This window comes from Mixophyes fleayi, chromosome 1, assembly GCF_038048845.1.
Source record: "Mixophyes fleayi isolate aMixFle1 chromosome 1, aMixFle1.hap1, whole genome shotgun sequence".
Classification (NCBI taxonomy): domain Eukaryota; kingdom Metazoa; phylum Chordata; class Amphibia; order Anura; family Limnodynastidae; genus Mixophyes; species Mixophyes fleayi.
Window position 1 is genome coordinate 106,723,530 of NC_134402.1, and position 26,347 is coordinate 106,749,876.

Below are 26,347 nucleotides of genomic sequence, written 5' to 3' on the forward strand. Positions count from 1 at the left end.
GATTAATTCTTAATTGTATTTTCTGGATCCATGCACCTGTGATAAACTGATTATGTATGTATTCCTATTGTCTACCTAACAGATGCTACAAGTTGTTTTATTATGTTTATTAAAATATCAATTTGATTATAGTAAAAAAGAAATATTGACTAAGCTAATTGCCATAGGGAACCATGTTTTTAGTTGCAACCAGATTATACTTATCATTTTTAATTTAGTAAAATATATCTATATATTATATATAGGATTCCATTTAAAAATAATATATATTTAACAACATTGCCCTCTTGTGGTGAAATAAGTGAAACTACTAGTCGTCGATATTATATATATAAAAGAAGTTTGTTTGCGAATATATTCCACAGTTCTCAAGGTAAGGCTACCAAATCTTACATAGTTATTTACTATAAAAAATAAGCTATTAAACCACATAGCGACAGTGCGACAAATATTGAAAACATTATTTTTTGGTTGTAAACAGTTATTTGACTGCTGGAAGGAAACCTCACCACAACACGACATAACGACAATGTGACAAAGCAACAAATCTTATTTTCTAAATAGCATTTTTGGTCTATTTACCAAATAATTTGTTAATATATAAAAACTGCTGCACTTTACAAATCGGACATAATTACAGGTGCAGAAGACAATGTATATTCTGAGTTGTGTCACAGTGCAAGAGTCATAATATGTTACAGCTATACACATGAATTACAGTCTCTCTAGTGTGCAATTTATCGTTTCACAATTTTTCAGTGACTTTTTCCCAGTTATCAATATAACCTATTTACAATTTACAATTTAGTTTTAGTTTTTTAAAATTATTCAGCACAAAGCCCTTATGTCTGTCCATATTTATAGCAATTCATTTGAATAGAAGCTACCACATTATGTGATTATGTGGTAATACAATGATTAATAATGCAACAGTGTAAGCTAATGACTATATTATTATTAAAGTATATATTGCTTGCAGAGGATTAATAAAAAAAATTGTTCTCCAAGTAGTTTCAAGGAATTGTGCAAAATAATTTTGCTGCTCTGATAGTGTGAAATAAGTGTAGATATAAAAATATGAAAAAATCAATTAAATGAACACATTGTTCAATTAAAATTAAATTAATATAATAAAACTAATAAATGTAACCATCTGCAATCCCTTGCTTCCTTTCTCTCAATTAAAGAGCTTATTAAAAGCTTCATAAAACCATGAATGGTAACTGTAACTGTGATACAACATTGGTTAGTAACTATTAAATAAAGAATCATTTTAGGAAGAATTTAATTTCTGAATCAGCAGCTTATTTGCATTTATAACACATGTAATTTTGTTTTTTTAACAAAAGGAAATAACTACTTAAGTAGCTAATCAGCGTTTAGGAAACATTTTATGAGTAGTTAAAAAACAAATTTATATTTTCTATTAATTCCAAAACTGATGAGTGTTCAGAAAATACAGGGATCACAGCAAAAAGACAATTGTGCTATATGTACAGACAAAACTTGACCTATGAATTTTTAATTACAAACTAGCACTTTTTTATTGTAACTGACACTCGATGCATCTTTAAATTACTTTCTTTAATGCGGATATGGATTTAATATCTGCCTACTGCACCAATACTACTACCGTGTCTTACCTAGCACTGCACCTTACTACTACCGTGTCATACCAAGTACTGCACAACTACTACTACCGTGTCTTACCTAGCACTGCACCTTACTACTACCGTGTCATACCAAGTACTGCACCTTACTACTACCGTGTCTTACCAAGTACTGCACCTTACTACTACCGTGTCTTACCTAGCACTGCACCTTACTACTACCGTGTCATATCAAGTACTGCACCTTACTACTACCGTGTCTTACCAAGTACTGCACCTTACTACTACCGTGTCTTACCAAGTACTGCACAACTACTACTACCGTGTCTTAACTAACACTGCACCTTACTACTACCGTGTCTTACCAAGTACTGCACCTTACTACTACCGTGTCTTACCAAGTACTGCACCTTACTACTACCGTGTCTTACCTAGCACTGCACCTTACTACTACCTAGGGCACCGAGAAACCTTAAACCGGCCCTGATTGTGTCTTATCAAGTACTGCACTGCTGCTATTATGTCTTTGCACTACTACTACTACTACTACTACTACAATGTTTTATCAAATACTGCACCACCACCACTACTACTACCACCACATCTTAGCAAGTACTGCACAACTACTAGCGTTTATTACTACTACTACCATGTCTTAGCAAGTACTGCACCACTACCACTACCATGTCTTAACACTACTACTACCTTGTCTTACCAAGTACTGCACCACTACTAATACTGTTTCTTAGTAAGTATGGCATCACTACTAATGCCTGTCTTACCACTATTACTTCCATGTTTTACCAAGTACAGTACCACCACAACTACTATAACTGTGTCTTACCAAGAACTGCAACACTACTACTACCATGTCTCAACAATAATACTACAGTGTTTTACCAAGTACTACACCCTACTACTACCGTTTCTTACCACTACTGCTACCGTGTCTTACCAAGTACTGAACCACTACTATTACTACTGTGTCATACCAAGTACTGCAGCAATACTACTACTGTGTATTACCATTACTACTACTACTGTGTCTTATCAAGTACTACACCACTACTGTTACTGTTTCTTACCAAGTACTGAACCATTATTACTACTACTGTTTGTTACCAAGTACGGAACCACTACTACTACCTGTCTTACCAATACTACTTTCAAGTCTTACCAATTACTGCACCACCACCACTACTACTACTGTGTCTTACAAAGTACTGTACCACTACTGCTACTGTTTCTTACCAAGTACTGTACCACCACTACTACCTGTTTTACCACTATTACTACAATGTCTTACCAAGTACTGCAACACTACTACTACCTGTCTTACCACTACTACTACGGTACTACAGCATAATTGCACTCATCTGTTTGTTATATAAATGTTTTGTATGATATTTGTTGGTGAAATTGAAGCAATTGTTATTGAGCTTAATCTATGTTGCTCCTGACAAGTATTGTGCCTACAGTAATATTGCATGATAATAATTAAAAGGGTTAGCAGTACCTGTGGTATATAACAAATTAGACACTTTTAAAGTGTATTTAGCATTAGTTAGTCTTGTTCATTTGATATAGTAGAAACATGTGTATCTAAATTGCTGTGTATTTTTCAGATTTGCGGCACCCAAAGTTACCCTTAAACACGGCTTAATTTAAAGAGATACATTTTAGATATATAAAACTTACAAAACCTTCCTAATAAACGTGCCTGTGTGGCTTCTAAAGACCAGCCTGGTGTATTGCTATTTAATGTGTGTGTGTCTGTGGTCCAGAGTAGGGGATGGAGGGTTCCTTAATCTCCTTAGTGTGTTGCTCATTCCAAGAACATTCCCCCACGGAGAGGTTACTGAACCCTGACTAGGGTGGAGGCACTGCACAACGAAGGAAACAAGGTAAAAGTTTATATACAGACAGGACACACAAATCTGTACACACACCCGAGGGAGTAAAGGGGCGTTGCACTAATAAAATGAAATGTCTCCTTAATGGCTTTCACTTGTAATATTATATTTTCTACATGTGCATGAGAGGAGTGGTTACAAGTGGGTGATCTTGGTTGTCTGGTCAGGCTCAGGTCTTCTTAAGACCCCTCCTAGCCCTCCCACATGTGATCCTTAAAATCATACTTGCCAACTTTTTCTCGTTGGCTTCAGGGAGATACCAGGGGAGGTGGGGGCGGGGTTTAAGGAATCACATAATTTTGGCCCTGTCCCCTAAACGGTTGTCACAACTTTGGCCAATTACAGCAGGGGGCGAGGCTAAAATGACGCGACATTTGCATCAATAAGCCCCCCGCCACTTATCTATTGTGGGGGCGAGAACCAGAACGTTGCCCTGGTCTCCCAAAAATGCAGGAGTCTCCTGGGAAAGTAAGCAACTATGCATTAAAGAAAAGCAGCTAATGAATCTCTAGAGACTGAAGTGTCTTTTACATTTCTGTCTTCATTACTGAAGTCATGTTGTCTTACCTGTCAGTCTTTGATTAAATCTTGGTCTCCATGAAAATGGCCACCTCCATAGGCATCAATACATGGACATAGGACACAATTTCTGAACTGTGTCATCATGCCACAGATGGTGAAGCCAACCACGTCTTGTACTGGTTCAGCATCAGGGAGAATGCCAGACTCTTCAGGGAGTGAGGGAGATCACCCCTATTTCAGGAAGTCTCCCTGACATTCAGGGAGAGTTGGCAAGTATGCTTAAAATTGATATTGTAAGCTCAAAGGGAAAACCACAATGATGTTAGTATATATGATGCAGAGGAGAAAGACATTGTTACAAAATGGGAATAAAAGTCACCTTTTGCTTTGTTCCTTTTACCCTTATTTGCATAGCATGTCAAGCATTGAAATATTACTAAATATTTATGCTGGAAAATGCATGCACAGCTGTAAACAGTCACATGACATGGAACAGTAAGATAGATGAATCATATTTCTTCTGTACCCAATTTCTAACCTATAAAGTCTTTTTTGGCTGCAATGCCTGTTTTGACTTTAACAGACGACAACGTGTTTCAGGGATCAAGATCTCTGACAGGGCAATGTTTGCTTGTAGTTTAAGTAATTACACATTAAAAGTTGTAGGCGTACCCTGTAATATTCGGCACAATTTACAATTGCACCCAGGCACTTGTGACCTCTCCGCCCTGCAGTACAATCTGGGGTCGGTGCTTACCAACCCTCTGATTAGAGGAGCATCACCTTAAGATGTTATAATGAATCATGGCTGACATCCTCATTTGTTTCTGCACAGCAGTAAAAGAGTCCTGTCTGCTTCATCAGTGTATTAGGACATTACAGTGACTAGTAGGCAATCTATCAAGCTGTCTATAGGGGAACACTACTATAATTCATTATTCTTTGAATGATTATTCTTTCTCAGCAGTTCCAGAATATTTTGTAGCTGAGAAGTCATATTCTACCGTCCTGCAGTCAGCCAATATTGAGAGCCTTAGCAACCAGTCTAATAATATATGTTGCAGACCACATACAGGCCCTGGAGGCTTTATAGAATTCCTGGCAGACAAATGCCCTTTGGCTTGTGTGGATGGACACAGTAGCTGTGTGTGGAATAAATTCATATGTGATTTTCTTTAGGTTAATTCATGTTTACAGGGATTGGCAGCAACGAGATACAAATATTTGTTATGCAAAACACTATATCCCACCCCTTGTATTACAGGCCCCAGTTCAAATGTGGCATTTGTGGTGGCTAAAGTGCATCCTTTTTCATCTCCTGATGGGAAGGGCTACGTCATTTGGGGCATTTATGGCTGAATGTGGATAAGCATACTAATGCTTTTTGTATTGCACCTAAAGAATTATTATTATTATTATTATTATTATTATTATTATTATTATTATTATTATCATATTACATGAGCATGTACCTATTTATCAAACTTATGCATAATGAGAAATGCTAATCTTGTGGATTTTTGCAAATGACCCTTTAAGCTTCAGACCACTTGTGCTGCTAAAAACCAAAAGTCTGTTGACACAAAATGATACTATTACAGGTCCTCCATATCTCTTACTGATTAATGTATTGTAAACATACAGTATACTGCTTTTTTAATATAATATGGGTATCATACACTGAAAGCTGTGAGCTTTATAACATGCAATTAGTTTATTCCAGCATTTAGTAGAGAATTCAATTACTGCCAATGTGGCGTGCGAAAATCGCGTTGCGCACATTGCCAGCAATTACGGTAGAAATATTCACTCATTTTTCCCTCTCATCTATATGGGGTACGAGGAAAAACAAGCAGAGATTTATGTAAAATCTCTGGACGTTCCGGAGACACTTCACGACTAATTGAATTCCCCCCTTAATGTTAATACAAACATTTCAATAATTTTATACATTCCTCTTATGTCACCAATAGGGATCAATTTTGAAACTTGCTTTATTTTCCGTACAGATGGAGTTTAGATGGAGGTCCAACCCCAGGTAACCAGTGTGCGCATACATATTTACATTACAAGTCTAACAGGCACCTTTAACTAGCAGTTTGTTAGCTTATGCTGTATAACATCTTTAAATATATAGTACAGGTATTAGGTCATCGCTATAAGTCAATTTTTTTTCATCTCTGTCCCCTATAGACCTCCTCTTCCTCAAGGGAGCATGTTTTCCTGGTTTTCCTGGTCCCTGCACAGAGCAACAGTTGGAATAACTAGTAGCACAGGTGGAATAACTAATAGCACAGGTGGAATAACTTGTAGTACAGGTGGAATAACTAGTAGCATAGGTGGAATAACTAGTAGCACAGGTGGAATAACTAGTAGCATAGGTGGAATAACTAGTAGCACAGGTGGAATAACTAGTAGCACAGGTGGAATAACTAGTAGCACAGGTGGAATAACTAATAGCACAGGTGGAATAACTTGTAGTACAGGTGGAATAACTTGTAGTACAGGTGGAATAACTAGTAGCATAGGTGGAATAACTAGTAGCACAGGTGGAATAACTAGTAGCACAGGTGGAATAACTTGTAGTACAGGTGGAATAACTAGTAGCATAGGTGGAATAACTAGTAGTACAGGTACAATAACTAGTAGCACAGGTGGAATAACTAGTAGCACAGGTGGAATAACTTGTAGTACAGGTGGAATAACTTGTAGTACAGGTGGAATAACTAGTAGCACAGGTGGAATAACTTGTAGTACAGGTGGAATAACTAGTAGCACAGGTGGAACTTTTAGATTGAGCCAAAGACATGGAAAAGTAAGACAGAACAAAAGCTATAACTGTAAATAAATTAACCTTTTAGTATGACATAACACAATGTATTATTAATAACTTAATTATTCATTAGGGAGAGATTATTAAAAAAAACATAGGAAATGGGACAGAACTAGTGCAGTTTAAATGCAATCCGTTTTCAGACACCGCAACCATGCAAGATTGGTTTTGTATAGATGCCCCTGATTAATCAGGTGATGGATGCTAATTATTCTATAGGTTTCCATACTTCCAGAACACATTGCAGACATGCAGATGGTATTTTACATTTCATAATATTATGATACTTTATGGAAGTACACACATTTAATTATCAGTATATTTATAGGTGCCTAGTCTGCAAAATATTCACTATATGCAGAATTTTCATCCCATGCCATTATTATTTCAACAGTGAGATATATTTTATAAATCTCTAAATCAGGCCTGTCCAACCTGCGGCCCTCCAGAAGTTGTGAATTTACAAGCCCCAGCATGCTTTGCCAGTAGACAACCTGTTGATAGCTGGAAGGGCATGCTGGGACTTGTAGTTTCACAAACATCTGGAGGACCGCAGGTTGGACAGGTCTGCTCTAAATAAATTACTTGACCCCCAAAGTAGTTTCCTATTGTAACTTAGGAGAGATGTATGGATCTCCTGCCATAGCAAGTGGTAACCATGCCTTCACAACCTACACTAGATAGGAAAGTGTAATACATCTGCTCACATATTACACTATGATGTGGGGAATAACCAGATAATTGTAAAGAGCTGTCATCTTGTTGAAAGAATTGTGGGAAATGTGACTCCATTGACGGTACCATTCTAAGACTAATAGGTTGGGGATACATTACCTACTTATGTGGTGCCTCCAAGATAACCCAGAGGGGACAATTTCTTGGCCATTGTTTGTTGTCATCGATAATAAGTCAATTTAGAAACAGAGTTGATGGCCTGGTCATTCCTTTATTATCTTAATTGGTAAAGATTATAATATCCAACCTACCAAGAGGAATAATACATTATTGCCCAATTTTTGGTCTAAGATATATAGGACTCTGGAGCAGTGATACAGATATTTTCAGGAAAATATTATACAGATTTCCCCAGTCTGATCAACAGAAGAGTTTTGGTCCTGCCAGTGGAACCATTATTTTTCTGTTTCCTTTTTAATATGAAGTGCGGGTGATGGAGACATGTACTCGAGCAGATACGAAATGTAATTAATACTGCATTTATAGGTCCTATAAGAGACTATTTAGGAAAACTGGTGCTGATTTGTCCATTGTTTATTCTTAGAGGTTAGAGATGTTTTTGACCAAATGTCAGCTCCCAATGCACATGTGTTGCTCTTCTGTTTAGCTGATGACTGGTCTCACAAGTGTTATCTTGATTCCCAATGATAGGTCACCAGTAAACACCAGGGGGCTTGATGCTGAGTCAGGAGCAAAACAAAAAAATGAGTAAATTTGTACCGTGGCAAAACCATGTTGTGTTGGACACAGAGGTGAATTTTAAATGTGGGGACAGATTTGTAGTTGTGATAGGGCATATCCTAGATCAACTTTAAATTTCAGTGTAAAAATCAAGTATGTGTGTGCCTCATGACAAAGCAGCCAGTATTAACTTATGAGCAAAAAAATACTTAATTTGCATCTCTTGCATAATAACATGGTTTGTCCAGGAGCAAATTTACTCCTTTTTTTTTGCTCTGCTCATAACTAAGCATCACGCCCCAGGTTGGTTCTTGTGTCAGATCAATGAATAGCAAGTTCCAAGTACTCCTGAGAATAGAACTCCATCAGGAAAAGAAAACAAACAAGGTAAAAGTTATAAATGAATCAGAGGAAAATTCCCCTCACCCTGCCTTTTAGGTCCAATATCTTTTAAGAATGTGTTTGTGTGATACAAAATGTCTTTTTCACATAAGAGTGTAGCTTCCATAACTGCCTAATAAATACTTTACAGAACTAATAGTTGCATGCGACTTAAATACAACTTACGGATGCATTCTACACTACAAGGAAGAGGATAATAATCCTTGTTTGATTGTGAATCATTTATGTATCCAAATGGTTGTGCCTGCCTGGTTTTCAGTCATCTGAGTGGTTGGCTGTGATTGGTAGGAATTAATTCCAGTTAGTGTACAGTAAATATTGCTTTTAGAATTATGGAAGAATCTTATGTGCTTATTGGGATAAAATTATGGTCAATTGAGAGTGTCCATTTAGAAGTTTCAATTGTCCATTGTGCGCAAAATGAAATACATATTGTTTGTCGCTTAAAAAACTCAGATAAAAAGAACAGAATATTTCATTGTTCTCTAGAGCGCTTTCAGAAAACATGTGAACATAGTGACAGTAAAAGTATTGAACTGACCTGGGGTAAAACCGTAGAATTTTCTTGCTGTTAGAATTAAACATGGCTCCTTAACAGGTGTGAATGGATGGGGAAGATCTCTATCCATTTGCACCTGATGAAAAGCAATGTTTAGTCCCATAAGCTGGCATTTACTTTGTTCCTTTTTTGCATGATAGTGTTATCTAATGTCACTTTCTTAATGTGTTTTTTGTTTTCCTGCTATTATTACAATCAATAATTTTATAACACTTGCCAAATGACTTCAAATTCATTTGCTGAAAGTTACTGAAGGTGATATTAAATAACATCAGTCTGGGTCTTATTAGCCAAAAATAAATCCATAAAAGAAATATTCATTATACAGAAGATACATATTCAGTTTATTCTTTTACTCAAATATTTCACAGATTAAGATATGGAACCTTTGCATTTCGTTATAATGTATCAATTTTGTGCTTACAAATATATATATGGAAGGTTTAAATGTTTTTACTAAAATAAATATAACGCATTTAATTCAAGCTAGGTTGGGGAAGATTGTGATATATGTCAAACCATACTGCATATTATTATTAAAGAAATCTAAATGCGATACAAAACTATAATATACATATCTGAAAAAATATATATTTAAACAGCTACTGGGGGTCATTTACATACCAGAAAAAAATGTGTCCCGTAATGCATTTCATTGTGTGTAATTAAACAGCTTGGGCCTGATTCATTAAGGATCTTAACTTAAGAAACTTCTTATTTCAGTCTCCTGGACAAAACCATGTTACAATGCAAGGGGTGCAAATTAGTTTTCTGTTTTGCACATAAGTTAAATACTGCCTGTTTTTCATGTAACACACAAATACTTGATAGCTTATTTGTACACTGAAATTTAAAGTTGAGATTTGTGTGCTACATGAAAAAAACAGTCAGTATTTAACTTATGTGCAAAACAGAATACTAATTTGCACCTCTTGCATTGTAACATGGTTTTGTCCAGGAGACTGAAGTAAAAAGTTTCTTAAGTTAAGATCCTTAATGAATCAGGCCCCTTGTGTCCACCTAGCATGTGTATTGGTGCCTGTTCATGTTCTGATTTCTCATAAAGTCAATCTGCTCTTACCTATGGGAGCAACTGGAAAAGCACATGGTGAAAACAATAATTAATTAATTAATGAAAATATCTCCTTTGTATCTTTTAATATCTGGCTGGGTCGAGCTTCACTTATGTGAGGCTCTTGTTTCTATTATAAATGCTCTTTCCTATGTAAAGTGTGCCCTAAATGTGAAAGAAGGTGCCGCATTCAAGGTATAGGCTGAGGCACATATCCACCAACTTCAAGGATGTGTAAAAATCCAAGCCTTTGAGGGCCTACACTGTACAGGGAACATAAACATATGTGTGCTCTTTCCACCCCTTGAATCTAATTTAAATATTTCACAACAAAAAAAAAATCTCATTTTTATGTGGATACAATATGTCGTACCCCACAAATCCATGTGCTTCCCTATATGCAAAAACAGACACATGACAACACAAAGCTGCATTTGCACCGAGGACCCACAGTTTTTCCGGTTCCTAAATGACAATTTACTGTGTTTTTATGCTGACTGCTGGAGTTATCCAATTGTATTCTGCTTGGACCAGCACAAAGCTGTTCTCTCTGATCTGCTTGAAATGCATCATTTCCCCATTCTCCTTTAGCGTAATCACGTTTTCATCCGGTTCACTGAAAGAAACTTCAGTCCTCTTATGGCAATACTGGGCATGGATGCAACGCAGACCAGCAGCAAGGGCCATCCCTAATACTACAGAGCAGCCTAACAGGATGCCTAGCTGGGTCATGGCCAGTTGCATCCCTCTACTTTTATTTTCTCCTCCTCTGCCAGGGACACCGAATTTCTGAATAGACCTGGTCACCCATGGAGATGTACTTTCTGCATTTACCTCAATACTTGTGTCAGAAGCTGCAGATTCTGGCTGTTGCAGAAAGTTAGCAGAGAGTTCTTTGGTTGCCTTGTGCTTCTTATCTTCCTTTGTGGAAGGAGACAGAGGGTGGATCTGGGCATTCTGTAAGCTGACCTTTATGGGTTCCTGAAATGTCTCTTGGGTTGGTAACGGTGGAAGAGTAAACCAAGCAAAAGAATCAGGCAGCGAGGTTGGTCTTCGAGGAGACAATATAATTTCTTTAGAAACCATCTGAAAATAATATTTGAAAAGGTTTTTGAATTTCAGCCCATGTTTGTTACTTGTAATGCCTTTATATTTATTATAGCTCCTTTAGGTCTAAATAAAGGCTATGATATAGTCCTGTTCCTTTAAATGTCCCTCATTTGCTTTTAACCATTGTTTATGTTAATTATTCATATTTTATAAATTTGCATATTTCAGCTGATTAACGCTCAGTGGAAAAAGGACTATTGGGCTGAACCAAATTTAAGATAAAATTATCAAATATATTTTAATCTGGCATTGCACCTTTACAACGATTGCACAATGGGATATTTTAATTATTATATTTCACTATTGGAGGCCAATGGAGGCCAGGCTGGAGGGAAGTACATCATAAAAGGAAGAGTTCTTTTGTACACTAGTCAAACGTTTGGAGGTCTATACACTAGTTACCAGATTAGAAGAGCTGCTATGCACTATCCACCTGATTAGAAGGTATGTTATACTATATCCATTAGATTGGAAACCTTCTTTAAATATTAGCTAGTACATTGGAAGGCTGCTTTAAATGCTATCCAGCAGGTTGGTGCTTTCATTATATACTGGCCACAAGATTGGAGGTCGGCTTTACATACTATACAGCAGATTGGAAGTATGCCTTATACACTAGTTACCAGATTAGTGGTCTGCTGTATATACTAGCTACCAGGCTAGAAACCTGCTTCTAGGCACTAGATTATAGATTTAGAATGAACTAGCCACAAGGTAGCAGGTCTGTTTTCTATTTTAGCTTCCAGATCTGATGCTTTATTTACAAGATGTCATCAGATGAGGGTGTGTTTTATAAACTGGACACCCTGGACCTTGCTTTGTATACTATTGCTCAGAATGTTTTCTTTACTAGCCAACAGAATGGTCTCAGTTTTGCAAGAGATAGATAGTGCAGTCATTTGAATGTTTAGTTGGCCTTGTGCACGGCTGGTGCTATTGAAGGGTTGTGCATGTGCGATGGAGGGGGTCATGGACTTTAACTTTGCTTCTGGCTGACTCTTTACACTGACAGGATGGTGTCAAAACACAGGCAGATAAATGGACTCTATCCTAGAGAAGGGGGCACAATGATACTAGCACTAGTACAGGCATTTTTTACCACCAGAGATTTATTTGATTCTGTAATAGATGCTTATTGAACATAATCATAGTATGGCTGCAATTCTTTTGAAAAATATCTGCAGCCAATCACAGCAAACTGAAGGAAAAGCAGCCATAACAATGTCTTTAGTGAATAAAAGCATGTGTTGCTTATGCCATCTATTATACTAGAAATGTCCAGCTTGTTCCATGGTGGTAAAAAGGGGAAGCTTTTGGGAGTGTGATGGATGTTACCTCGGCAGCATTAGCCTGGCACTGGGGGATCGGTAATAAAAAGAACATTTAGAGGTTGTGTTCTATGTTGGACAATTGCAGGGGATCTGTACAATTTGCTTCAAAATGGATCAACCAAGGTTGACAGGCTAGTGGTCCCGTTGCCAGGGTTGGAAAAGGACTTTATAGAGAAGCCTCCTTGATCACGATGTAATATACTGGGCCTCAGTTACCCAAAATGAGTGCAAATTCAGGGGCTGAAGTTCGGATCTTATTGGGCCTTACATGTTCACTTTAACATATCAAGCAAGATCACGAACATGGAAATAGATAAAATGATACACTTAGTAGTTCTAACATGTCTACAAATATATCTAGGGGGATCTCTCCAAATTAACATTGATTTAGTGTACTGGGGTCACTCAGACTATTTAATCTACACAGCACTTTGGGGAAGGCCAGAGAAATCCAAAATAGCAAACGGTAATTCATCCAAGGCTGGCAACTCCGTAAACCTACATGTAATCTATACAGAGTTGGGTTTGATGATACTACATAGGATGTTTGTATAAAACCCTGGGTTACATATTTTATGTGTTTAGATCACATTAAGTATGCACTTGGCTTAAAACCTGTACTAGAAAATATTGGCTATGCAGGACCACTGCCTGTTTTTACCATAGGAGTAAATGCAACTTTGTTCCCTTCTTGGTGGCCAATATGGTCTCTAGAGGCTGCTGTTTAAATAATATTTGATCCCAATGACAATATTTTGAGAACAGCTAAGTCATATGTTAATATTTACTAAATTATATAAATTATGCTTTTTTACAGTTTGATACAGTTCAATTATATAAGCATTCCACTGCATTCAAACATAGCTTATAATTTATTCATCATTAAACCTTTTCCGTGTTTATCCATGACATTCCCTCTTAAAATCAATTAGACTTTATAACTATTTTATCGAAAACTCCCCACCTGGGGGTAAATGTATGAACCTCCGGATTCTTCAACTCCGGCTAGTTCAGAGACTTCCCTTTACAAGGCAGCGCCGCTTTAAATTTAAGCGCTGAAGACGCTGAACTAGCCGGAGTTGAAGAATCCGGAGGTTCATACATTTACCCCCTGGTGTGTCCCCTTTGGTGACCTAGGAGGCTCAAAAATTGCACACAGCTCCTGCATCAAAAAGTAGTCAGAATGAATCCTTAATAAAGAAGATTGCACAACTGGAGAAAGTTTACAAAAGATCATGGGGTATATTTACTATTTGTTAGGCGCCACAAGGTTTCCGCAGCGCCGTACATAGTACATACAGTAAACCATACAGGGTGAAACAGTACAGAACAATAAACACAAAGTACCAATGCTTCAGAAACTCCGGCCAGACATATGGAGTAAAGACGGAGCAGAAGAACAGGTATGGAGACAGGAGGGGAGAGGGGCCCTGCTCATACGAGCTTACATCCTAAGGAAGGGTGAACAAAAACAGGCACAAAAGGGAGCCAGTAAAGCAAAGGGGAGATAAAAGAGGGACAAGGGGAGAGAGGGGAGAACAAGCAGAGTAGATGAGGGTTTAAGTGGATGGATAGTAGGCTTTGAGGAACAGGTGAGTTTTGAGTTCCTGTTTGAAGGAGTACTGATTGGGAGAGAGACGGATGGAGCGAGGGAGGTCATTCCAGTGCAGGGTGGCAGCTCGGGAGAAGTCTTGAATTCTGGAGTGGGAAGAGGTAATCAGAGTGGAGGAGAGAGTACGGTCATTTTCCGAGCGCAGGGAGTGGGCAGAAGTGTGAATGGTGAGGAGGTTAGAGATATAGGGAGCAGTAGACTGGAAGAGAGCTTTGTAAGTGGAGGTGAGGAGTTTGAAAAGGATCCTGTAGGGGAAGGGAAGCCAGTGTAAGACATGGCAGAGAGGGGAGGCAGAGAAGTAGCAGCGTGAGAGATAGATGAGTCTAGCAGCCGCATTGAGTACAGAGCGGAGGGGGCGAGATGGGAGAGGGGGAGGCCAGTGAGGAGAAGGTTGCAGTAGTCGAGGCGGGAGATGATAGTTTTGGTGGCATCTTGTGAGAGGAAGGGTCGGATGCGGGCGATGTTGCGCAGTTGGAAGCAACAGGCTTGGGCAAGGGATTGGACGTGGGGGGCAAAATCAAAATCATATATTTACTATGCAGCGGTTCCGTAACACCACCGATTCCCGGCGCTATGAAGTCATTTTTTAAAAAAGGCACATTACAATGTAGGAAACCCCTACGTTGGGATACACTACAGGGTTTCGCAGACACAGATGAAGATCGAGTATATTCATAAAGATCCACACACATCTATGGGTTTTCAATTTGAAGAAATTGACTCCATTATTTCGAGAAGAGAATTCTTTACCAGGATATTCACCAGATGATCTATATTTCTCAAAGTATGCAGCATTATATTGGATTTTTACTATTTCAGCTTTAAATTATTACACCATCAGCGGTTTCCCATCCTTTTTGTTTTCATCTTCACTGGTTGAGGACAATACAGGAGCAGCAGCGAATCTTACTTTGTATAAAGACATTTATTAATTAATTGAGAACATGAGCCATAGCAGATTTTCAAGGGATGATACTACAAAGACATAAGCACAAAGAAATGCTCTTCTCTTTCACCTGTACTTCACTTTTTTATTTACTTTCATTTCCTAGATTACTAATATTCTCTGTGGTACTTCTTTGCTTTTCTGCATGTCACTTCACTTTTCCTGACTAATCTTCTCTGGCTAACATCAGCTCTTCAGCTACTAGAAACACAGTCACTTTCTTAACTGCCTAAAACTCTTCTATAATAATAGCCTTTTATTCTGTTATCTCGTTCTAACATTGGCTGGGTACAAACTACAGAAAATTTCTCCCGATGTGATATCGTTAACGATTTTACCAATGACTAAAAAACTAAAAAGTCCCGATCAGCCTGCCAATTCATGTGCACACATTATACACGTTTTACAAGATTTACCTTCAGATCTGTGCTCTTCGTATGTCATAACCATCAGCTGAAAAGATTGTGACTCTGCACACTACTTAGAGACCTATAGACACTGCTGGTCGTGAGTGCGTACACACTGCGGAATTGGAACAACATCATTCCCTCGTTGAACGAGATTTTTAGTGCGGCTTAAAAATCAAGTGACATGATATGATGTGCTTTGTTGGAGTGTACACACTAATGCGATATCGGGTGGAATGGTTATTTATCGTATGATTGGCCCAATATTTGGCTGAAAAAGCTGTAGTGTGTACCCATCCTTAGTCTGTTTCTCTAATGCTAGCTACTATTCTTTTGTCTGTCACTATCTATTCATTTTTTATTAGGTCACTTTCTCAGTCTCTCTCTAGTTATATTGTCCTGTATCTTCAAGTTTTCCTTTTTAATCTTTCTCTCTCTACTCTCATGTTCTATATCTCTATTTTACATCAGATCTTAAAGTTTTGTTTGTTAATATCTTTACTTATCATTTATCTGTGCACGTATCTAGTTGCTTTCTTCTGCTGTTAGCTTCTACTGCTGTCACAACACCAGACAGCCATTTTAGTGTCTGCAGTTTTCTTTGCTATTCTGCCAACCTATTTCTTTTCCTTTCCCTTTTAAAACTATTCCTCTGATTGACTGCTGCCTTTTAACGAACTGACTGCTTAATTACTAAGCCTCTCACTGCTGATTGGCTGGCTATGGAGTTGTGGCGGGAGGCTCGCTGCGGCCACATGGGGTAGTGCGTCTCTCTAACTGTCATGAGCTAACTCCATGTCTTGGACAGATGATAGCGGTCTTCCAGCAGCCTTAAAGGCACATTGACACTCTTTTACCTTATTTTGTTCCATTACAACCCTGAACATCACCGTAGCATCTACATTGTATACATATATTTATGTCCTACTTAGTTTATTTATATGCACTATTTCTGTATGTGAAGATACCGGGTTTATCTGGCCCAGTGCTACCCAGTACCTTCTAGGATTCGTATGGTCACTCAGGCAAAATGCAGTTATAAAAATACAACAGTATATTTATTGTCATACAAATAACACTACAATATTATGTACACACAGTAAATAAATGCCAGGCAGATTTACCACATCATCTGTCCCTTACCCCAATAACTTAAGGAGATATAGTCACCTGCTGTCCAGACTTCATGAACCATGGATCCCTCTCAGCTGCATATATAGACTCGAGTTAGAAAATGACAATTCAAAACTCCATCTTGCACCTTCCTGAATGAAATCCAAGCATGAACACCCCTCCCCCCTGGAGTTGTTCCTTATATATCACAGGTCTCATTTCCACAGTCTTTCCCCTCCCTGGGCAAACCCCTGGGTCTATTCTACTTAACCATTGGTCAGTGCTGGACTAGGGGGGTTGGACAGGGGAGTGAAGATGAGCTGTCCTTTCAGAGAACCTCCCCTGTTAGATGGCCTGTCTGGACTAGCCTGGTGAGAACAATGGACACTAATTAGTTTTCCTACTCAGGCACATGGCCACCTGATCCCTACTCATAATCCCCCTGGCTTCACTTTGAAGACAATGAATAGCAACCTTACTTCAAGTTATCAATATACAATAAACAATATACATATGTACACTGAACTACAATGTCTCCTAGCCACATGTTATTGGACAATGCAGTTATAGTCTGGTGAGCTGGGGAAACAAAAGAAGGCTATAAAAAGTATTTGCTATAATTCACATATCACACTCATTTTGTCACATTCCTCCCCTACTTTTTTTAGCCCTTGTTTCCCAGTGGCTCCCTAGCCCCAAGTAATCATTTCTTACAAGTCCAAAGTTTCTTGCCTGCTGTGGTTTCTCCTGGGTCTGATGGTAAGGTAGACAGCAGTACACAGTTCCTCTTTCTCCCACCAGGGTCCCATGGCTGCAGGCATATCTTCCCACCCAGCTGGAGTGGGGGTTTATGTTGCCCTGTGTCATAAGATGAGTCAACAATAAAACTGGGCCACTCCGGTGCACACATCCATGGTAGGAGAGTTGTAGTCCAACATCCCTTGGGTGCCTTGTCCACCCTTAACTGCAAATAGTCCCTTGGCCTGTCCTTTGTTTCTGGAGGCCATGCTCCCCTCCCCCACATATCCGAGGGAAAACTGCCAAGTGGCAGGAAAACTTTCTGGCACCTTGTCCGTTTGTTTCTGGCAAAGATCCAATCCCCCCTCCCCCAAACACTCAAGGGACAACTGCCCAGTGGCAGGCAAGCGTGGGGGCTCCATTAATTCTTTGCTTATGGGGAATCCTCTGTCCCCCTCCCAAACCACATGTGGGTGCCCCTGTAAGTATGTTGGTGTGCATCTCCCCTCCCCTGCTACCACATCCAACTTTTGCACTACTTCCCTCGCCTCTGGCGCATCGGGGTAGTGTGAATCCTCATTGGACACAGACTTGTCCTCCTGGCAGCAAAACAAAGTGGATGGTCCAGTGCAGGCCTCTGGTATTGGGTCCTGGATTTCCAGATTTGGAGCTGGAGTGCGATGCATCAAAGCTGGTGGGGCTGGTGAATCTTGCTGTACTGGTGCCCTCTCAGACACCCACTCAGTCAACATCTCCTCATCTGCCAATTCTGCATAGGGGAAGGCATAAGTGTAATTTTCCCAGGGCCCCCTGGTAGTGGCCTCTGACATGACAATTCCTTTATCCTCTCCCATTAATTCTGTCCTACAGTCTGTAATCATGATTTCTGCTGAGATCATATGTTGCGCAAGTTTATGATTCTCTTCTGTCACAATTGGGTACAGCTGTACATCACTTGCACCGGAGAGCACACATACGGTATCCTGCGTTACTTCATTAAACAAATTCTTTTCAGGCATAACAGGGATGGATAACTGGTCTTTTCTGTAATTCTGTTCTAACTCAGACACAGTCACAGGTGCCAATAACACTGGCAAATTATCAGAAGATGCTACTACATGGTACTTACTTGGTAGCTCTTTTCCATCCAAGTCACCAAATGGGAGAATTTCTCCTAATCCTTTCTGAGTAGTCAGAGGTACAACATCCTCACCAAGCAGTTCTTCTCCAGTCTCCCCCAAGATAGTAGCTTGGGCAACTGTATTTAATCCACTGGGATGGACCTCCCCCTGATTAACAGACTGAGCAGCCATCTTTTTAGAGTGTGACAAAAGATATTCCAATTGGCATTTTTCAGTATTCACTCGATAACACTGATCCTGCCACATTTCAGTGTCCGTAAATCCTTGCCGCCATACCTCATCCTCTGCTTCTTCAAAACTCTGTTGCAGACATTGCATTTGTTCCCAGAGAGGTATGTGAGGACCTAAAGTGAGCATCCATTTTCTATAAACACTAAAGGCATTGATGGGATTCTCCTGATCTTTTAACAAACGTTTCAGGATATCCATGTGTGTGCAGTACAGGTAAGGTACACCCCGGATCTGGCATTCCACTATCAGCTCCTCCATACTCATTGTCTCTAGTGGATCTGTAGAATCTGCTAATGGGACAGATTCTATTAATACATTTGCAGGGGATTCATCAGGCATGTCACTGTGCTGTAATAGTCCATATCCATCTGGTTTGTACTGCTGAATATTGTTGTATCTGGATTCTCCCTTGGCCAGATTCTGCATAGTACAAATAACTTCATGTGTAAAATCATCCCATTCTGGTTCATCCTGAAAATTACAGGTACGTGCCTCCTCTTTCAACATTAGGAACACATCCAACAGGTTCTCCAATTTCTCCTGTAGACTGGCTCCTTCCCACATACTAATCTTTGGGCACTCCTCATCCCAATAATCCAAAATGTGCTGCATTGTGGTGGGGTGGTGCAACACATCCATATCCCCATCCTGCAGACACTCCCACAGTCCTTCATCCCAGTACACCTTTCTCCTGGGTGTACTAGACTGCTTCATCCCTTCCTTTGGGAACTTTTTCAACACTGGGCTGTGATCTGCTCTCTTGTTCCTAGAGCTCACACCCATTTTACTTCCAGGGATCACCTCACTGTGATTTCCTCTCTTTGAGACACGGTTCCATTTTCCGCTCTCCTCTGGCAGGGTGCGCTTCCCCTTATCAAATCGGCACTTAGGCGGCATCTTCCCTCGCCTAAAGCCCACAACGCTTTTCGTGACACTTTCTACCTTAAAGTCTTTAGTAGTAAGTTCAGGATAATGTGGTAACTGGTTTCTAGTGCTAACTGCTTTGCAGAGCCCTGGAATGTATCACGATACAGTTCCCCTTCAGCTCTACCCAGAGAGGACCTGGGACTGAGTGATCCCACTGCTGCCACCAAAAATGTGAAGATACCGGGTTAATCTAGCCCAGTGCTACCCAGTACCTTCTAGGATTCGTATGGTCACTCAGGCAAAATGCAGTTATAAAAATACAACAGTATATTTATTGTCATACAAATAACACTACAATATTATGTACACACAGTAAATAAATGCCAGGCAGATTTACCACATCATCTGTCCCTTACCCCAATAACTTAAGGAGATATAGTCACCTGCTGTCCAGACTTCATGAACCATGGATCCCTCTCAGCTGCATATATAGACTCGAGTTAGAAAACGACAATTCAAAACTCCATCTTGCACCTTCCTGAATGAAATCCAAGCATGAACACCCCTCCCCCCTGGAGTTGTTCCTTATATATCACAGGTCTCATTTCCACAGTCTTTCCCCTCCCTGGGCAAACCCCTGGATCTATTCTACTTAACCATTGGTCAGTGCTGGACTGGGGGGGTTGGACAGGGGAGTGAAGATGAGCTGTCCTTTCAGAGAACCTCCCCTGTTAGATGGCCTGTCTGGACTAGCCTGGTGAGAACAATGGACACTAATTAGTTTTCCTACTCAGGCACATGGCCACCTGATCCCTACTCATAATCCCCCTGGCTTCACTTTAAAGACAATAAATAGCAACCTTACTTCAAGTTATCAATATACAATAAACAATATACATATGTACACTGAACTACAATGTCTCCTAGCCACATGTTATTGGACAATGCAGTTATAGTCTGGTGAGCTGGGGAAACAAAAGAAGGCTATAAAAAGTATTTGCTATAATTCACATATCACACTCGTTTTGTCACACTGTATAATACTGGCCAATGGGTTTATGTACAATGTGTTAATTTTGTAGGGCACCACAGAGAATACATGGTATAGTTCTTGTGCTAATTATGAAGAGAATAGCATCATTTGTATAATTAGCCATCTTATATTTCACCTAATCCACTTTCATGTACCTCACCCATACTTCCAGAATCAAGATTAAAAAAATGAGCAGACACACGAGACATCCCTGCTTTGTTCTGTTCTGGATCTTCGTGGTTTGCCAAAAGAAACCCATTCACCCATATTGGTGTGCTTATGTTGGGCATAGAGAAAAAACAAAAGCACATTTTTTGGAACGAAACCCAAAGCACATAAGACAGGTCATGAAGAACCAGACAATCCTAGCAAAAGCCTTCCTGGATTTCATGGAATGAATTATTGCTAAGGTTGTGTTTCTGACCTTGTGGTGTTATCCTGTGCCTCTCTATATATGGAACAAAGCCTACTTGGACTGCATGTAACCATGAGGGGATGACTCCTAGAACATACTAGCACCTTAGCATAATGTTTTAAATTCACATTAAGTAGCGAAATTGGGCGGTAGCTGGCAAAGGACAAGGGGTCTTTACTGCCATTGTTTACAACTGGTACAAGCACCTCTATCAGATGGGTTTAAGTGTTCCTGATTGACTACTGAGTAATCTGCTTTCAATAATTCTTGCATTAAAATCTTCCTTTAAGTTTAATAGTAGGCCACCGTGTAGCCATCGAGTGTATATTTTCCCTCCCTTAAATGATTATTAATTTTCTGCTTCCCAGTGTCTTTTTGTTGGGCAGATTCCCATGTGGATATTTTATATATAAAGCTATAATACTGGGAATTTTAGAAGAGATATTTGTTATCTTGTACCACTTGTATGAAGCTGCTTTTCTTTAAAACAGTGCCCTCACTAGTAGTCTGCTGTTCTTGTTGCCATGTTCATAGAAAGTATGGTTATTATGTAGGAATAGAATCATAAGTAAAGAAAGAAAGTACAGAAGGAAGATCAAGCAGTGGAAATAGATCAATCAGGTAAATGCGATCAACTGACCAACAAGAAGGTCAAAGCCGACCAACTACAACTCTCAGAGACAAGTCAACCGGGTCCAGGAGGATAGCGACCAACAGATTCACCCCACTAATTTTGGATTTCAACAGGACCAGATAAGTATTAACAACTAGTATCCAGTCATCATTAAATATTAGGTTAAAGCCCCCAAGACCTGTGACAGAATGAGGAATTTTACCTATACATTTTTTAAAGTTATTAGTATCTCTTTTATAAAAGCAATCTTGAATAATCTGTACAGTGGTCCCTTAAAACCCAACAAGCATTTTTTTGAAGCTATATACTTTTTGGTTTAATCGTGTCAGACTGAATATTTAATAGGCACTTGATTAATAGAAGGTCTGTTATATTACCAGACAATATCATAAGACAATAATGAAGTAAGCTCATCTTTTGCACAGACTAATTGGAATATATTTCTTGTACTAGTTAAGACAAACTTATGAACATATTTCTTGATATTACACACTTTACAAAACAATTGTAAACTAACATTATTTTGCAACTGCCAAGAATATTTTTGACCTAAGTTTCTTCACATTTCATTAATTTCTATTATTACAGCTTAATTTTTTATTTTTTGCTTACCTCATTTTCTTCTTGGCATGAAGAACACAGAGTTGTTAGACTTCTAGGTGTGTATTGAGTCCTATTTGACAAAACACATAATTTAATTTACATAAAAAAATAAAACACACTTTGCTTTTGTAGTCAAAGATAAATATTGATAATTACTATTTTGGGAAGTAATGACATTTGCTGCTTAATAGGTTTAGAATTTTGAAACACCTACAAAACTAAGAACTATAATCAGGAGGAGTGGATGAGATCTACCAAACTGTGGGTGTCCCTAGCCTGCTCGACCCTATATATGTGTATATATTATGACATAAGCGCTGGGAAAGTTATTCCGGGCAGATATACTTCTTTTTTTGTATGTTCTTCATCTTAAATACTGCAGCAAGGCTGATCTTCCACTTTCACTATTTCACATATGGTGCACCCCTCTGTAAATCCCTACACTGACTTCCTGTGTCCTGTATAGTCCAATCCAAACTATTCACCCTTACCTACAAAGCCATCAACAATCTGTATAAAGATTTTAACTCTCCTCCGCACATGAGTTTGTCAAGGCTGCTCCTATGGGTGCAGAGGAAGTGTGGAACTTAATGTGTGCTGGGTGGACTATTGAGGTGCACTGGTGCAAAAAGAAGGTGATTTGCAATGAGCATCATGTGTACTTCATAAATAAGCTCCAATGCACAGCAACTCTGCAATGCTGTCCCTCAAACTCTGCCTGTGTAATTAGAGAAGCATCAGTCTCCAAACATGGTAGCCTGCTGCAGAAGAGTCAAAGAGAGCATTGTGGACTTATTTAGTTAAGTAAGCGAACCATGTATTTTATTCAGATCGGTAATACACAGACTATATAAATTACTCACCCTTGCCTACAAAGCCCTCAACAACACCACCTCTTCATACATGTCAAATACACTCCCTCCTGCCCTTTTAGACATACCTTACAAAAAACAAACATTAAAAAAACATTACCAGAATACACCTTTTTTCTTACTTAGCATTCTACCAAAAATCTTATCATCTCCCGTCTTGACTATTGCAACCTCCCGCTATCTGGCATTCCTGACACCCATATATCCACACTTCAATCCATCCTAAATGCTGCTGCAAGACTAATCTTCCTCTCTCACAAACTCCACATCTGCTGCACCACTTTGCAAATCCCTACACTGACTTTCTGTGTACTCTAGAATCAAATTCAAATTATTCACCCTTTCCTACAAAGCCCTCAACAACACTACCCTTGCATACATCTCAAATGTCATTTTGAAATGCTCTCCCTCTTCCCCTTTTAGGTCTACGTATGGTAACTCCTCTCACTCCTGCCTACAAAACTTCCTGTTTCTATTAGTATATGACCCTCCCGTAGCCTTTAAATCTTTAAGCACTCTCTGAAAACCTCACTTTATTAGAGCATACCCTACTCTAACCTACACTTCTCACACTATTGCACCACCACAACTGTCCAACTCTCCACACTGAGCCACACGTGCTCCTCTTGTTTCAGCTGTGCCCTCTCCCAATTAGACTGTAAGCCTTCACTTGAGCAGGGCCCTCTCTACCCTTTATTTCCATATCTGTATTTATTTTGTCTACCATGTACACTGATCAGCCACAACATTAAAACCACTGCCTAACATTGTGTAGGTCCCCTCATGCTCCCAAAACATCTCTGACCCATTGAGGCATGGACTCCACAAGACCTCTGAAGGTGTCCTGCAGTATCAGGCACCAAGACGTTAGCAGCAGATCCTTTAAGTCCTGTAAGTTGCTAGGTGGGGCCTCCATGGCTTGGACTTGTTTTTCCAGCACATCCCACAGATGGTCGATTGGATTGAGATCTTGAAAATTTGAAGACCATGTCAACACCAACCATTCCTGAACAATTTTTTCTGTGTGGCAGAGTGCATTTTGCTGCTGAAAAAGGCAACTGCCATCAAGGAAAAGGGGTGTAATTGGTCTGCAACAATGTAGTCAAAGGAAGGTAGTCAAAGTAACATCCACATGAATGTCAGGACCCAAGTTTTGCCAGTAGAACATTGTCCAGAGCATCACACTGCATCTGTCAGCTTGTCTTCTTGCCACAGTGCATCCTGGTGCCATCTCTTCCCCAAGCTCAAGTACCTGGCCGTCCACATCATGTAAAATAAAACATGATTCATCAGACCAGCCCACCTTCTTCCATTGCTGCGTGGCCCAGTTCTGGCAGTCACATGCTCATTGTAGGAGCTTTTGGCGGTGAACAGGGGTCAGTATGGGCTCTCTGACCAGTCTGCAGCTCCCCACGCGCAACATTAAACCTTGGGAGCCCAAGACCCTGTCAGTGGTTCACCGGTTGTCCTTCCTTGGACCACTTTTGGTAGGTACTAGCCACAGCATATCGGGAACACCCCACAAGACCTGCCATTTTGTAGATGCTCTGACCCCGGTGGCAGTCATCATTGCGATGGCGATAATTCCGACAACATGTTTGAGCAACAGGAAAATAGCGATTGCTATTAAGGGGGCAATGTAGGAAATACAGACTTCATGTGACAGACAAGAATTTCCGGAAGCCTGCTATAAACACCGACAGGAGAACATGCCAGCACTGAGATTGACATCACTTAATGTGGCAAGAGTTACATTGCTCCTATTAAGGGGGCAATGTGAGGACCCGGCGGCTGTATAATGTCCAACCCTTTATAAAAAAACATTATAGAGCTACCGGGTCCTCACATTACCCCCTTAATAGCAGCAACGTAACTCTCGTCATTTTAAGTGATGTCAATCTCAGCGTCGACATGTTCTTCTGTCGGCATTCATAGCAAGCTTCCCGGATTTCTAGTTTGGCACTTTAGCATGATGTCTGCATGTCCTACATGTCGGAATTACAGCCATCACCATTTTCCTGTCGCTCTAAATGTTGTCGGAATTATCATGATTGTTAACTCGTACCCCACCCCTGTGATCCAGCCATCTAGCTATCACAATTTGGCCCTTGTCAAAGTCGCTCAGATCCTTAAGCTTGCCTATTTTTCCAGCTTCCATCACATCAACTTCAAGAACTGACTGTACAATAACTGAATAATATATCTCACCCTTTGACAGTTGCCATTATAATGAGAATTTTATTCAATTCACTTGTCAGTGGTTTTAATGTTGTGTCTGATTGGTGCATGTCCCTGTTTTATGTATGTCCTGTTTTCCCTACGGCCAGAAGAGCACTGTGGCATCTTACAGAACACAGATGATAATAATTATAATAATTATTATTAGTATTAATATTATTATTATTATTATTATTATTATTATAAAGTCCATTTGGAATCTAAGCTAACTCTTGCTACAGGAATCTCCATGAATGACAGGAACAGGCTTAAAGACCAGACCTAAATCTTCTTGGCAAGTGGGAACAACAAAAAAAAATTTCATTTTGATATTGCTCAATAAACTGAACATAGAATACCGGCCAATAAGGCTGTGATTTGATGTCCTGTTCTGTGATGTTGAAGTCTGAGCAGGTGACGCATGAAACTCGAGAGATGATTCTGCTGTTGTAGATCCAAGACTATTACTGGTGGATGGCGTCACGGACTGTAGAGAAACTGCAATAGTTGATGTGATATCAGGCAAGATATGTTTCGTTTTCCCTGTAACGTTGTAGAGCAGAAGTTCTGGAGGTTTGGCTCCAGCAGAACTACCTAAAGATGGGCTGTCCGTATGAGCTGAAGTATTTTTGTGCTTTGAATCTGTTAAAAGAACAAGAAGTGTGACATATTATTCAAAGGACAGCATGTGTTGTATACTAATTGGCAAAATATGATTTGTGAACTTTGAGCCTGATGCAGAGCTGAAT

At 39.5% G+C, this 26,347-nt stretch overlaps 1 protein-coding gene across 1 annotated transcript in view; it reads right to left on the bottom strand.

Moving 5' to 3' along the window:
• Positions 1 to 10,791: 10,791 nt before the first annotated feature.
• Positions 10,792 to 26,347, bottom strand: part of REELD1 (reeler domain containing 1) — a 28,576-nt gene continuing 13,020 nt past the window's right edge. Inside the window, exons 5-7 of the mRNA XM_075194649.1 lie at positions 25,958 to 26,240; positions 22,519 to 22,579; positions 10,792 to 11,413 (exon numbers count right to left, since the gene is read on the bottom strand). Of these exons, the coding sequence (XP_075050750.1) occupies positions 10,805 to 11,413; positions 22,519 to 22,579; positions 25,958 to 26,240 (953 nt within the window). The 3' untranslated portion in view covers positions 10,792 to 10,804. The remainder of the gene's footprint in view (positions 11,414 to 22,518; positions 22,580 to 25,957; positions 26,241 to 26,347) is intronic.